The sequence below is a fragment of the Acinonyx jubatus genome, chromosome A1 (assembly GCF_027475565.1).
Source record: "Acinonyx jubatus isolate Ajub_Pintada_27869175 chromosome A1, VMU_Ajub_asm_v1.0, whole genome shotgun sequence".
NCBI lineage: Eukaryota > Metazoa > Chordata > Mammalia > Carnivora > Felidae > Acinonyx > Acinonyx jubatus.
Window position 1 is genome coordinate 22,259,490 of NC_069380.1, and position 14,554 is coordinate 22,274,043.

At 38.4% G+C, this 14,554-nt stretch overlaps 1 protein-coding gene across 4 annotated transcripts in view; it reads right to left on the reverse strand.

The window, feature by feature from the left end:
- Nucleotides 1-7,560: 7,560 nt before the first annotated feature.
- CYSLTR2 (cysteinyl leukotriene receptor 2) overlaps nt 7,561-14,554 on the reverse strand; it is a 32,395-nt gene continuing 25,401 nt past the window's right edge. For all 4 annotated transcript variants that reach the window (XM_015068891.3, XM_053215312.1, XM_053215310.1 and 1 more), the window contains one exon: nt 7,561-11,177. In XM_015068891.3, coding sequence (XP_014924377.1) covers nt 10,139-11,128 — 990 coding nt within the window. In that variant the 5' untranslated portion in view covers nt 11,129-11,177 and the 3' untranslated portion in view covers nt 7,561-10,138. The remainder of the gene's footprint in view (nt 11,178-14,554) is intronic.

The window sequence follows — 14,554 nt, forward strand, 5'->3', positions numbered from 1 at the left end:
TATTCCTTAGTTGCCAGGCTGTGTTTCTTTGAATGTACCTCCATGCTATAACTGAACCACACAACTACCTGACTTCACACAGGTTACAGGAGCAAACGTGCAAGGTAAATGCACAGAATTATTAAAATGAAGCAGTTTTCTCTGCAGTATCATTCAAATAGAGCCAAAGTCTTCCCTCCTGGGAAGTCCAAACAGCTTATGCTTAAACCTTCTGCAAAGTGACTTGTCCAAGTTGGCTTACGGATGAAGGATGGTGTGTTTTCGGTGAAAGCATCTTGGAGAGGTCTACTCTGTACCCAGTACTTTGCTAGTTGCTTTTACATATGTTGTCTTATGTAATTTTCACAACACTATGAGATAGATCTTAATAGTTTCAGGTTTACCAATTAGAAAATTGAAATTTTGAGAGATTGCTTCCCTTGCCTGGGAACTCCAGAGCCAGAGTTCACACAGGACTCCCAGACTGTGAACCCACAGCCTCCCTGTTGCACTAAAATGCTTCCCAGGACCTTAGCCTTGAGTCTTGTATGTTACCCATAGTCCAGTCCTCACCGATCTGTGATTTTCTCTTTCTTGTAGCCTTGTGGCAAAATGAAAACAAACCAACACAAAATAAAACCCCTAACCTTTAGTTTAAGCTTGTGAATTTCAACCATCCCTAAAAAACAGGTGGTCAGGACTGAGCTCAACCAGATTTGGGATATTCTTGATTTCTAGTACACATTTTTGATGGTCTAACATTTAACTTTTGAGATTATGGCTTTGTTCCCATATTTCTGGATATAACAAAATTTATTTATGTAAAAAGCTTTTTATAGATGTCTGCATTTGAGAGGTTAAGAAGACCCAGAGTTGCTTTGAGTCATGATGAATTTGCCTTCCATGACATCACTTCTTAAGCAGAGGATTAAAGTCCTTTGTTCCAACAGCCCCTGGGGGGGTCACCTTGGAGCAGTTCCCAGATGCTTGCTTCTCCCTCATCTCAAGGGTGAATTCTGACTTCTGGCAGAAGTGCTACGTTATGCTCAGCATAATCACTGCATTCTTTTAATTTTTTAAATGTTTATTTATTTTTGAAAGGGAGAGAGAAAAAGAGAGAGAGTGCTTGCGCGCAAGCGAGTTGGGGAGGGGCATGGAGAGAGGGAGACACAGAATCTGAAGCAGACTCCAGGCTCTGAGCTGGCAGCACAGAGCCCGTCGTGGGCTTGAACCCACGGACCACGAGATCATGACCTGAGCTGAAGTGGGACCCTCAACCTACTGAGCCACCCAGGTGCCCCACTGCATTCTTATAAGTAGGAATAGGAGTATACCATTTTCAGAACACTCAAAATAACAAAATCCAAACGTGAAGAACAAATTAGGGACCAACTCATAATTAATTAAAACTAAATAATTAATAAAAACTCAATCGAGACAAAATATCTAGTAGCACATGATAGTTTGCATTTCTGTAGAGTTTTATAGGTTCCAAAAGGATTGGCATATGTTTTCATATTTTATTTTGTCCTCATGACTACTTTGCAAGATGGGGCAAGTATGTCAATTCTCATGTTACCGAGGATAAAAACCAGGGCAAAGACAGCCAAGTCCTTTGCCCAAGGTCACATAGCTGGAAAGTGTTAAGAGCTGAGGCTAGGTCTCAGTTCATTTGACTCAGTGTTAAAACACTCTTTCCTTTATAAGCGTGCTTTTTCAGATTTATATTTTCCCTTGCAATAGCTCAGATACTCAGAGCTATTTTGACATGTATTCAAATTTGAAATGGAGAACAGTTTGTAAAAAATGATCTGAGTTTTTCCAAAGAGGGTAGTGGGAGGTCTGAAATATTCTGAAAAGAGTCTCTGAAGATATATACCATCAAGAAGCACTAGCAAATCTTTTAAAAAACACAGATAATCAGGTCTGACTACAAATATATTCAATAAAAATTTCCAGGTCTGGGTTTGTTTGTTTGTTTGCTTGTTTGTTTTAAAAGCTAAAGAGTTGATTCAGCCCTAATTAAAAAGCACAAACTCAAATGTGGCCCACATGAGGCAATCTGAGGACTGGTGAAAAGGGTCATCAATTTTCAAAGTGAATGACTCCTGTGCTCAAAGACTTATGCCATTTCCTTGCAGGCAAACCTAATAAAATTAATTTGTACTTATCTCTTCAAGCAGAGAAGAATATAGAATGAATCAAGTACAGTTGAAGATAATCAAGAGTAAATTCCGTTTGGCTGCAGGACATTGTTCTATATTTATACTGAAGATCTACTCTTCATGTTCCTTCTAGAGTAATGTTCCTCAGATACGAATGACTCCAATCATTATGTAGTCTTCCTCAGAAGTCTCCCATGACTTCCCAGTGCCTCTTGAATCATGTTCACAATCCTCCATGATCCCACCCAACCTGCTTCCCGAGCCTTTATGCACTACCATTGCCCACCAGTCCACATCAGAGTGTCACAATTTTCAAAAAGCACTAGATTTGTTTGGGTCTTTAAGTCCCTCAACTGCAATACCCTTCCTTTCTTCCTTCCTCATTGTCTGTCTGCTAAACTCTGCTCTTTCTTAAGCTCTGGCCCATTTTCCATAAAACCGTCATTTGAACTAGAATTCTTTATACTCTGTGTTCTGTTGGTGGTTCATCTGTCTGTTCCTTGTTTGTAACATCCATCAGTTTCTGACTTATGTCTTCGTGTTATGTGGCATACAAAAAAATCAAGTAGTAAATTTAATTTAATGTAGTCCCAGGGTTGGAATTCATCCAAGAACCTGGCGGAAATAAACATAAAACCTCTCTGGAGGAGAGCCAACATAAGCTTCAAAATATTCCCACTGATAAAGTTCCAAAGAACAGGGGCCCGGAGTCAAAAATCACAAAACATACCAAATCACCATGGATGAGAGGCAGCAAAGATGATATAAATCATAGTAATATTTCAGAATACAAAAGATAGGAGATCTCAAGACCAACCAGGAAAAAGTCAACTCACTTATGAAGCAGTATCACACTCCAGTTTAGTGTATGGTACATAAGAAAATAAGGTATAAGTGGCAAGTGTAGTAGCTAAGAGCATGAGCTCTGAAAACACATTGACTGGTGGTTCTATCATTTGTAAGTACATTTTGGCAAGTGACTTTACCTCTCTGTGACTTAACATCTTCATCTGTAAAATATGATTAATAACATTTTCAGTTTCTTGTATTTCATGAAAAAATGCACACATATTTCCTAGAAGAGTATCTAGCATTAATAAATTTTTTTAAGTTTATTTATTTATTTTTATAGACAGCACAAGTGGGAGAGGGGCAGAGAGAGAGAGAGAAGGAGAGAGAGAATCTCAAGCAGGCTCTGTCCTATTAGTGCAGAGCCTGATTCGGGGTTCAAACTCACGAACTGTGAGATCATGACCTGAGCCGAAACCAAGAGTCAGACACTTAAATGACTGAGCCACCCTGGTGCCCCTGCTAACTGTTATTAAAGGAATTGGACAGCTGACTTCTCATTAGCAACAACAAAAAGCAGAAGATAGTTAACCTAGCTATCAGCCAAGAACTCCTGATTTACCCATATATTTATCTACATCTTTGTTTACTATTCCTTCTTGCATTTCAGAGCGTCCATCTGTTATCATTTTTCTTTTGCCAAAAAAGTTTCCTTTTGTGAGGGCTTATTGCTTGTTAACTCCTTAAGTGTAAATAATATATGAAAATCACAGTGAAATATGAACACCACAGTGGAAGTCACTTGAAACTCACCAGGTTTCAACAGGTTAAAAGTCTCACTATCTCAAATGCTTCCAAGGAGGTAGATGTATGGAGGTTCTCATACACTGCTGTCAGGGGGTTGAACTAGTAAAGCCAATTTGGAAGAGAGTTGGGTATTACGTAGAATGGCTGATCATGAACACATTCCTAAGTATGTTATCAGACAAGCTTTGACATGTGTGTACTGAAAGGCACATTATGAGAATATCTGTAGGAGTGTTGTTCCAAATAGCCAAAATCTGACATTAATCTAACTCTTCATTAACAGAAGTATGGATAATTAAATGTTACATTCATATGAGCAGCAGTATCATGACTGAAGTTCAAAAAGATAAAGCTAAATGGAAAAAAAATAGTTACTAGATTATTCCATTTATAAAAAGTACAAAAACATGCAAAACTAAATACAGTTGACCCTTAAACAATGTTGAGTATTGAGGGTGCTAACCTCTTACACTGCTGAAAATCTATGTATAATTTTTGACTCCCTCAGAACTTTACTAATAGCCTACTGTTGACCAGAAGTCTTACTGATAAAATTAAACAGTTGATTAATACATATTTTGTATGTTACATGTATTACATACTATATTCTCACAATAAAGTAAGGCAGAAAAAAGAAAATCTTATTAAGAAAATTGTAAGGAAGAGAAAATACATTTACGGTACTATACTGTAGATAGAAAAAAAATCTGCATATAACTGGACCCACGGGATTCAAACCTGTGTTGTTCAAGAGTCGACTATAATATTTTGCTTGGAGATATATTTATATGGTAAAAAGAGTTACTAACACAAAATTCAGAATAATGGTTACCTTCAAGATCAGGGGTACATAAATATGTGTGGTGGTACTAATAAGATTCTATTTCTTAGGCTGATTAGGGAGTAAGAACAGAGGCAACAGTTTTACTCTTTAATTCAGACATTTTTATTTGTATGAAAGTCTTGTGAATAAAGAAAGTGTCATGCTTAGTTTTAAGAAAATTAATTTACATCAGACTCTAAGCATCCATCGCACAAGGCTAATAGGAAATTCAGTCTTGGCCATTATAAGGGTTATCCATTTTGAGAGTTATACAAGAGTTTGTTTTTCCCTAACTTGAGGGTTATGCAAAGGTCCTGCTGTTCTACATGAGCCAACACATCAGGGAGGCCCTTCTGGTCCACTGACCCGGGCTGTAGCTTCCATTTATGTCACACAGGACCTGCTATGTCCACTCTGCACTTGGAATGCAGGAATCTTTGGGGACAAGAGCAGGGGAGCAGGGAGGGGCCAGGGATCCCTGGGCTTATAATTTAGCCTCCTCAGGGGGTGCCTGGGTGACTCAATTGGTTATGCATCCAACTCTTGATTTTTGCTCAGGTCATGATCTCATCATTTGTGGGTTCAATCCCCGTGTCAGACTCTGCACTATCTGCTTGGGATCCTCTCTCTCTCTCTCTCTCTCTCTCTGCCCCTCCCCTCCTCCACTCATGCTCTCACTGTCTTTCAAAAATAAATAACCTTAAAAAAATAGCTTCCTCAGAACATCATACAGCTAACCCTGCTAAGACATTTCGAACTTCCATGTAAACTAGTCTCCATTCTAAGCTGTGTATCTTTGAACTCTGGATTCTTATGTCAGTGCCATACTCTTTATTTACTAGAGCTTTAAAATACACACTAATTTTTTTAGAACAAGTTCTATTTCATTATAATTCTCCTTGTGGCTTTTATTAGCACTAAATAGCTGCCTCTATCTACTTGGAGACAAAATGTTTCAGAGGAAGGATCTGTATCACCATATTCCCTGAATTACCCCCTCCCCACCTCACCCCCATTCTCCCTGGACAGGGCCTCTATTTTCAAGCTCTTTTCCAGGAATAAAAATGAATTCTCTATAGAAAGCCCCCCCCACCTGTTTTTGGCCAGTTTGACATAATCTCTGCTTCAGAATAAATTGTAAGTCATCCTAATTAAATTTAAAACAGAATTGGTCATTTAAAATAGTTATGAAATATAATGGCATTTGTTCTTAGGTCTTTACTGAAATAGCATGGTGTCCACTAAAGTTGACACAACAAAAATCCTTTCTCCCAGTTGAACAATTTATGCACTTGCTTGAGGGGATATCTAATCTCTCAAACAAAAAAAGAACTATATCTAAAACCTCAGGACCTTCTTGGCTTTAGCTTTGGTAAATAAAGACTTCCATTTTGTTTTCTTCCTGGAGGACAACATTCTTTACCAGATGAGATGTTTCATCCTGACTAGAGAAAGGAAAAGTCTTGGAAAAAGAAAAAGTCATTAAGCATGCTCTCTGTCTCTCTCTGTCTCTGTCTCTCTCTCTCTCTCTGTCTCTCTCTCTCTCTCTCTCATGCACACACATGCACACCCACCAGAGATTTAAAGACACAAAGAACTCACAACCCCTCCATGACCATTCATCCCAAGGACCTTGGGTGCTCTCAGCTATCACAGCTTTATCTGGGCTAGCTTAACCTTGGAGAGTTGTTGAGATTTCTAATCACCCTTCGAAAATCCCTGTGACTTTACAACATAAAGTCCTATTTTAGCTTTCATCCTTCTTCCACCAGCACATCATTCCCTCACCCTCCTCAGCTGCTGGGGCTGCTGCCTAGGTGCTGGCCACGCTGAGCTTGGTTGGCTGTCTGGCTGGCAGTTCTTTTCCACTTCACTTGCAATGCAGAATATGTGGCCTCTGCAAGTTCCATTTCAATTTTCTCCCAGCTGAGGTTTCAGTGGGTTTAGCCCTACTGCAGGTGTAGACTCTGATCATCCTCATTCCATCAGAGCAATCCCTTCTTTGGTCAGGTAAACTAGAGTAGTGTGTAATCTGAGTAGGTCTGATCAAAGGGAAGCCCTATAACTTTATTAAATGCTTTGAGCAGGAGATACCCTGTTTCTTCTCCTGGAAATAATAAGTGAGGAAACGTAGCCTCAGGCTGTTTGCAATCAGCTTATTCCCACGAGGGGATTCAGCCATGGGACCAAGCCGATAACTGGAGAATAAGGCTCACAGAAGCCCCAGGTGAATAGGTCTGAAGTTTAACTTTTCTTTGGATATTACAGTTATATGAGATAGTGACTATTTAACTCACTTGGAGTTGGGTTTTCTGTTACATGTGACTAAAAAATATCCTGATGTACCTCTGACCCCAGGAAGTGACTCCATTCATCCCAAGAGGGGTCTCCCCTCCCGTGGCAGGGCTGGGCAGGCCTCCCTCAGGGGCCCAAATCCAAGTCTAACCATTTCCTGCTTTCCTTTCTTTCCTTCTTTTTTAAATAAAGTTTATTTATGCATTTATTTAGAGAGAGCAAGAGAGAGTGCAAGCAGGGTAGGGGCAGAGAGAGACAGACAGACAGACAGAATCCCAAGCAGGCTCCTTGCTGACAGTGCAGAGCCAGACATGGGACTCAAACTCACCAAATGTGAGATCATGACCTGAGCCAAGATCAAGAGATGGACACTTAACCAACTGAACCATCCAGGCACCCCGCCTGTTTTCCTTTCATCTGTCAGTGTTCATTCAGTGCCCATTTCTGGTGGCCTTTCTTTTCTGTCTTGTTTCTTTTTTAATATATATTTTTCAATTTTTTTAATGTTTATTTTTGAGAGAGAGAGAGCTCAAGCAGGGAAGGGGCAAAGACAGAGGGGGAGAGAGAGAATTCCAAGGAGGCTCCATGCTGTCAGCACAGAGCCAGATGTGGGGCTCGAACCCATGAATCTTGAGATCATGACCTGAGCCGAAGTCATTGCTCGACTGAATTATCCAGGTGCCCCTGTCTTTTTTTTTAAAAAAACAAAGCAACAAACCAACAAAACCCGAAGAATTAATTTAAATTTTTAAATTTAATTTTAACTTAATTTTTATTTCAGCAATACATATTTACAAGTTAGATGATTAGTTCTTAAAAGGGAAAGAGAAATCGCCACCCTTTTTCCCACTCCAAACTCCCCAGAGGCCAACCTTGTCCATTCTTTTCATTGTTTCTTCTGGGCTGTAGCCCCTATTGCTAAATAACATTTTTATACAGCTTTTATCATTCTTTAGCTTTAGTTATTGTGCATTTTCTGTGATTGAAGATGGGGACCTAGATTTCTTACACCCCTCCCCCACATACATATCCTCTCCTCTCATTTCCCAAAAAAAGTTATATCACAGCATTTTGTTATTTACATTATATTGTGTAAACATTAGTCACAGCTGAGCCATGTAGTGTACTATGATTATATTTCCTTTCTTAAACAACAGTTTCTTTTTGCTAGCATTCAATGATCACAGTGTCTTTTCCCTTGCTTACTTTTCTATGTACTTTCACTAGTTCATCCCAACTTCTTCAAGAAAAATATAAATCTCTCCAAATTGATTGTTCAAATCAACTAGTTTCTTGTTTTTCTGCTACCACCAACATCCTGTGTTGTTCACCTTTCCCCTGTACTGGATTCCTTGTGTCTTAGATGTCTTGTTTTCCTCTATCTTGGCTTAATCACTTTTTTGGAGGAGCACATCCTCACAGTAGGTTTCTGATAAAAAGTACTTGGGTAATAAAAGTGTTGAGACATTTCATATTGAAAATGTCTCTATCCTGATTTGTTTGTTGGTATTTTTTATGTTTGGACCTTTCCCCCCTGCCCATGTGTAGTGGTCATTGACTATTCATAATTAATAATGGGGCTCTAACAGGTTGACTAGATGCTCTCTGAATAGATTAGTTGCAGTGTGGGCTTCCCTGTCAGGTAGGTAATAAGGCAGATGCTGGCTTTTATGTTGGGGAATCCTCAACAGTCTGTATCTGTTAGTCTTTTTCTTGCATTTCCCCATAGGTGAATTCTCCAGTCTATTGTTTTGACAGGATATTCTGTCAGCATCCAGACAGAGGAGTAAGAGAAGGGTTCTGGGACTCTTGTTTACAATGAAAACATTCACTTCTTCCCTGACTTTAGAACACTACCTCCCTCCCACACTCTACTCTGCCTGGGATCAACAACTCTAAAGAGAAAATCTCATGACAGCGAGGAGGGGTAGGTGCCTGGTGGGGGGAGGGAACTCTTATTCAGATTTTCAACCAATTTGCCTGAAGATTTGTAGGAAGAGCGGTAAAGTAAGCACCTGGCCAACCCTTCTGCATGGAGATTTTTTAAACTCTTACAAGCTGTGAGAACTTGAACAAGTTTCTTAATTTCTCTGAGCTTCCGTTTCTTCATTCATAGAGTGAATGGCTTTAGTGTGAGGGTTAAACGGGGTTCCTGAATGTCAAGTGCCTGGCACAAGTCTGCCCAGCGTGGAGAGGGCATTCAATTGTTGGTGGTGCAATGTTCAGGGAGGTAGTAGTTGGTAGTCTCCCTAGCTTTTTTCAGTGGACAGAAAGGACCCCTTCCCACTATCCAGTTCTTTTCTATACTCCCTCAAAAGGAAAGCCACCCTACGCATGTTCTGCCAAGATATTAATAGAATTTCAGGGGTACAACCACCTTTACAACTTACCCTCTACCCCACTCTCTCTTTCAGTGCCCAACCAAACCCTTAAAGCAACCTCCTCCATTCTGGCTCCCATCCAAATGGATTAATGAGCAGGACTGAGAATTGCAGTGCAGTCCAAACCCAAATCCTAAGAGTAATATTGACCCCCTCTATTCTGCTATTTCACACATAATCCCTCCACCCCCTAGGGTAATGGCCCAGTTCCTCCTCCTAGTCTTCTTATCCTTTCTAGTCCCCTGGCGAGAGAGACAAAGAGAACCTTCTTGCCTTCAGTGTGCTAGAGCCTCTCTCCCAGTGCAAAATAAGATTTGTCTTTCTCCCTACTTCTAACCAGCTCTTTCTTGCCCTAGTCCTTCTCTCCCTTTTTCTCTCACCTTTCTTTTTTGGGACCCTGACTGCCTTGTTAAAGGGCAGCCTTCTTCACAAAGTCTTTTCACTGATTCCTTAGGATACTTTTCTTATCTGCTCTGGAACCTCCTTTCACTCTGGAACCTGGCTATATCTTAGGGGACTGAAGATGGAAGAGGAGCTGGAGAAGCTGGGGAAGTTGAAGTTGTCTTAAAGTTAATTTAGAATGGCTGGTAGAACAGAGATCTGGTACAGAATCTGAAGAAAATAAGCACCCAGTGTGCTCAGCATTTTTTCCCAGTCTAACATTTTAGGTTGCAAGACTAGTAGAGATTTTGCCTGCTACATTCTCATTTAGACTCAACCACTGAAAACACACCTAATAAAATGTTTGAAGTAGGACTTATTAACAGAAGTCATGGTCAATTAAATGTTAGGAATTGATCTTTGTTGGAAATAATGTAAATACATGGTCATGTGACTGGGACTATGTGTGAATGAAGGTGGACACAAGTATACAAGAACAGGCCTCATTTAATAACCCCTTAAACTTGTGTTTCCTCTTTCAACCACATGCAGACAGGAATGCTGCACTTTGTCTTCCATGGGTGATCTTTTCTGAGTGCAGACCTTAGTCTGTCCTTAAAATTTTCCCCAGCAAAATAATAGAGCAAAGGATTGAGGCAGCTATTGGCTGCTGCCAAGGTCAGTGTGATGACCACAGCTTTATGAAGATTGTCTTTGCATGTATCCACTTTCCACATGACCAGGTGGAGGGTTCTCAGTATGTGATAAGGCAGGAAACACAGAAGGAAGATGATCAAGGCAATGATGATGGTGATAAGTGCTTTCTTGTGAGAAACCCGCAGCCCAGATTCTGGGACCTTTACCTTTAACAGGACTCGAATGATTAGCAGATAACAGATGCTGAGCAAGCAGAATGGTAGCATGAAGCCTATCACCAAGGCAATGTAGTTCATCGTCTTCAGTTTAACAATTTTATTCATATTCAACTCTAAGCATAATGTGATATTGCCGTTCTGCTCAGAGCCATTGTTCAGAAGCACTACTGAGGAAGCCATGATAAGGACCCATATGACCACACACAGAATCCAGGCACTCCTGATACTAGCCACATGGAGGAACCGGAAGGGATGAACAGTTGCCAGAAAACGCACAATGCTCAGCACAGTCAGGAAATAAATGCTGCTGTACATGTTGACATACATAGAATAAGACATAATCCTGCAGCTCAGGTCCCCAAATATCCAATTGGAGCCTCTGATGTAATAGTCAACTCTGAAGGGCAGTGTACTTGTGAACAAAAAATCTGAAATGGCCAGGTTTAGCATGAAAACATTCACAGACGTGGACTTCTTATAAGGCTGCAGGAAAACATATATGGAAAATCCATTTCCCAAGGTTCCCCAGACAAATAGTATCAGGTACACGATGGGGTAAAAATCCCTTTTGAAGTTTTCAATTGAACAGTCCATGTTGCTGACATTACTGCTGAAGGTGCCATTGGGTTCCATTTATGATGTGGAGATGTATAGAGGCAAGGGCATAAGTTTTCTCTCCACGCTGGATTTAAAAAAAAAAACACACACAGACACAAAAAGTTACTTCCTGCTCACTACTTACATCTTTCCAGGTTTTAATGAAACAGGGAGAAATACTAGCTTTTCTTTGAAACTTGAGTCAAAAATATCAGCAAAGTTTTTACCATATGCTCCATTATATTTCATGATACATTTCTAGAACACAAAATAAACATTCATTTACTTTGTTGAAGCAGAAGCCTCAAACTTGGGAGACCTTTGGTCCAGTGCTTATGTTCATACTGCAGTCCAAATCTACCAGACAGCAGGTGTCTCAACAAAATGTATGGAAGACAAAAGGAAGTGGCACAACATTTTCAAGTGCTGAAAGAGAAGTCTACCAACATTCTACTATGTTGAATAACAGTGGCAAGAGTGGACATCCCTGTCTTGTTCCTGACTTTAGGGGGAAGCCTCTCAGTTTTTCCCCATTGATGATATTGGCGTGGGGCCTTTCATATATGGCTTTTATGATCTCGAGGTATGATCCTTCTATCCCTACTTTCTTAAGGGTTTTTATCGAGAAAGGATGCTGTATTTTGTCAAATGCTTTCTTTGCATCTATTGAGAGGATCGTATGGTTCTTGTCCTTTCTTTTATTGATGTGATGAATCACATTGATTGTTTTGTGGATACTGAACCAGCCCTGCATCCCAGGTATAAATCCCACTTGGTCATGGTGAATAATTTTTTTAATGTATTATTGGATCTGGTTGGCCAATATGTTGAGGAGGAAAAGTCTACAATTCAGAGTTCTATAGCCAGCAAAAATATCCTTCAAATATAAAGGAAAAGTCAAGGCATTCTCAAATGATGGAAAACTAAGAGAATTTGTTGGCAGAAGACCTACCCTAAAAGAATGACTAAAAGAAGTTCTCATATCAGAAAGGAATCAATAAAAGAAGGAACCTAGGAACATCAGAAAGTAAGAACATGATAAGCAAAAATATGGGTAAGTACAATAGGATTTTCTTCTCTTTTTTGAGTCTAAGTTATGTTTGATGATTGAAACATTGTCTGGTGTGATGAGCTTTAATGTAGGGGAATTTTTAAAGATAATTATAACTATATTATAAATGGGGAAAGGTAAAAGGATACAAAGGAGGTAAGATTTCCACACTTCACTTGAGTTGGTAACATGATGATGCCAATAGACTGTGGTAAGTGATGTATGTGTAATGTAACACCTAGAGCAGCCATTAAAAAGCTATACAAAGAGATAAGCTCAAAACACTAGAGATAAATCAAACCAGAATACTTAAAAGTGTTCAAGTGGCCAACAGGAAGATAGGAAAAAGAAAATAGATAATACAAATAGAAAAATAAAATAAAATGGCACACTTATCCCTAAAAAATAAATAATTACAATAAATATAAATAGTGTAAATATACCAATTAAAATATAGATTGACAGACCGATATATCTATATCTGTCTATATATGTATATATAAATTATATGCTGTATATAAGAAATTCACAGTATTGACATGTTGAAAGTAAAAGGGTGAAAAACATATATGTCATGCAAACATTAATGAAAGGAAATCAGGAGTGGCTCTTAAGACCAGATAAAGTAAACTTTAGAACAGAGAAAATTATGCAAGGGACAATATATAATGATAAAAGAGTTTATCTACCAAAAAGACACATCAATTCTAAGTGTGTATACACCTAACAACAGTTACAAACTATGTGAAGCAAAAACTGATAGAACTAAAAGGAGAAATTGACAAGTTCATAGGTATAGTTGGTAATTTCAAAACCCTCTCTCAGTAAGTGATAGAGCAGCTAGACAAAAATCCACAAGAATACAGAAAAACTCAAATATAACATCAACCAACAGGAACCAATTGACATTTATAAAAAAATCCATTCAACCAAAGCAGAATACACATTCTTTTCAAGTGCCCACAAAACATATACCCAAATAAACCACATCCTGGGCCATAAAAAGAAAACCTCAACAGATTAAAAAAAAATTGAAACCGTACAGAGTGTGCTCTATAACTACAATGAAATCAAACTAGATATCAACAGCAGAAAGATAATAGGAAAATCTCCAAATGCTTGGGCACTAAACAACACTCTTCCAAATATTCCATGGGTCAAAGAGGAAGTCTCAAGGGAAACCAAATAATATATTGAACTCAATAAAAATGAAAATGTATCATATCAAAATTTGTGGGGTATATCAAAAGCATTGCTAAGAGAGAACTGTAAAACACTAAATGCATACATTACAAAATAGTTTTAACGCAATCATCTAAGCTCCCATCTCAAGAAACTAAAAATTTTTTAAATGAGATAAACCCAAATCAAGAAAAAGGGGGCAAGTAATAAAGGTAAAAGCAGAAATCAAGGAAATTGAAAACAAAACAAAACAAAAATCAAGGAGAATTGATGAAAGAAAGAACTGGTTATTTGGAAAGATCAATACAATTGACAAACCTCTAGCAAGACAGACAAAAGTAAAAATAGAGCAGACGCAAATTACCATTATCAAGAATGTGAAACAGGGAACATCATGATAGATACATCAAAAATATAATAAAGGAATACCATGATTACCTCTACAAGAATAAATTTGATAACCTAAAGGAAATGGATTAATTTCTTTAAAAAAAAAAACTACCCCAACTCACCAAATACAAAATGATAAATTTAACTACTGAGAAAATTAAATTCTTAATTTAAAGCTGTAAAAGGAATCTCCAAGTCCAGATGGTATCCCTGGAGACTTCTACCCAAATCTACCATATTTAAATAAGAATTAACACCAATTCCATGCAATCTCTTCCAGAAAACAGAAGAGGAGGATACATATCCCAGTTTATTTTACAAAGCTAGTATTACCTTGATATCAAAACCAGACACAGTATAAAACAAAAGACTACAGACCAATATTCCTTATGAATATAGACACAAAATCTCTTAGCAAAATATTAGCAAGTAAATTTTAGCAATATTACAAGAAGAATTATATATCATGACCAAGTATGGTTTATTTCATGCATTGAAGCCTGGTTCAATATTAGAAAACAGTCAATGTAATTCATGTTAAGAGGCTAAATGGGAAAAATCATGTGATCATATCAATGAATGCAGAAAAAGCATATGAACAAAATCCAATACCCACTTTTGATCAAAACTCTTAGAAACAGAGGCATACAGGGGAACTTCCTCAACTTGATAATTATCAACAAAAAACCCCCGCTCATACCTAACATAGTTAAGGGTGAAAGACTGCATGCCTTCTCCTTAAAATTGGGACCAATGCAAGGATGTCTACTCTTACTACTCTTATTTAACATAATGCTGTAAATTCTAGCCAGTGAAATAAGGCAAGAAAGGAAATCAAC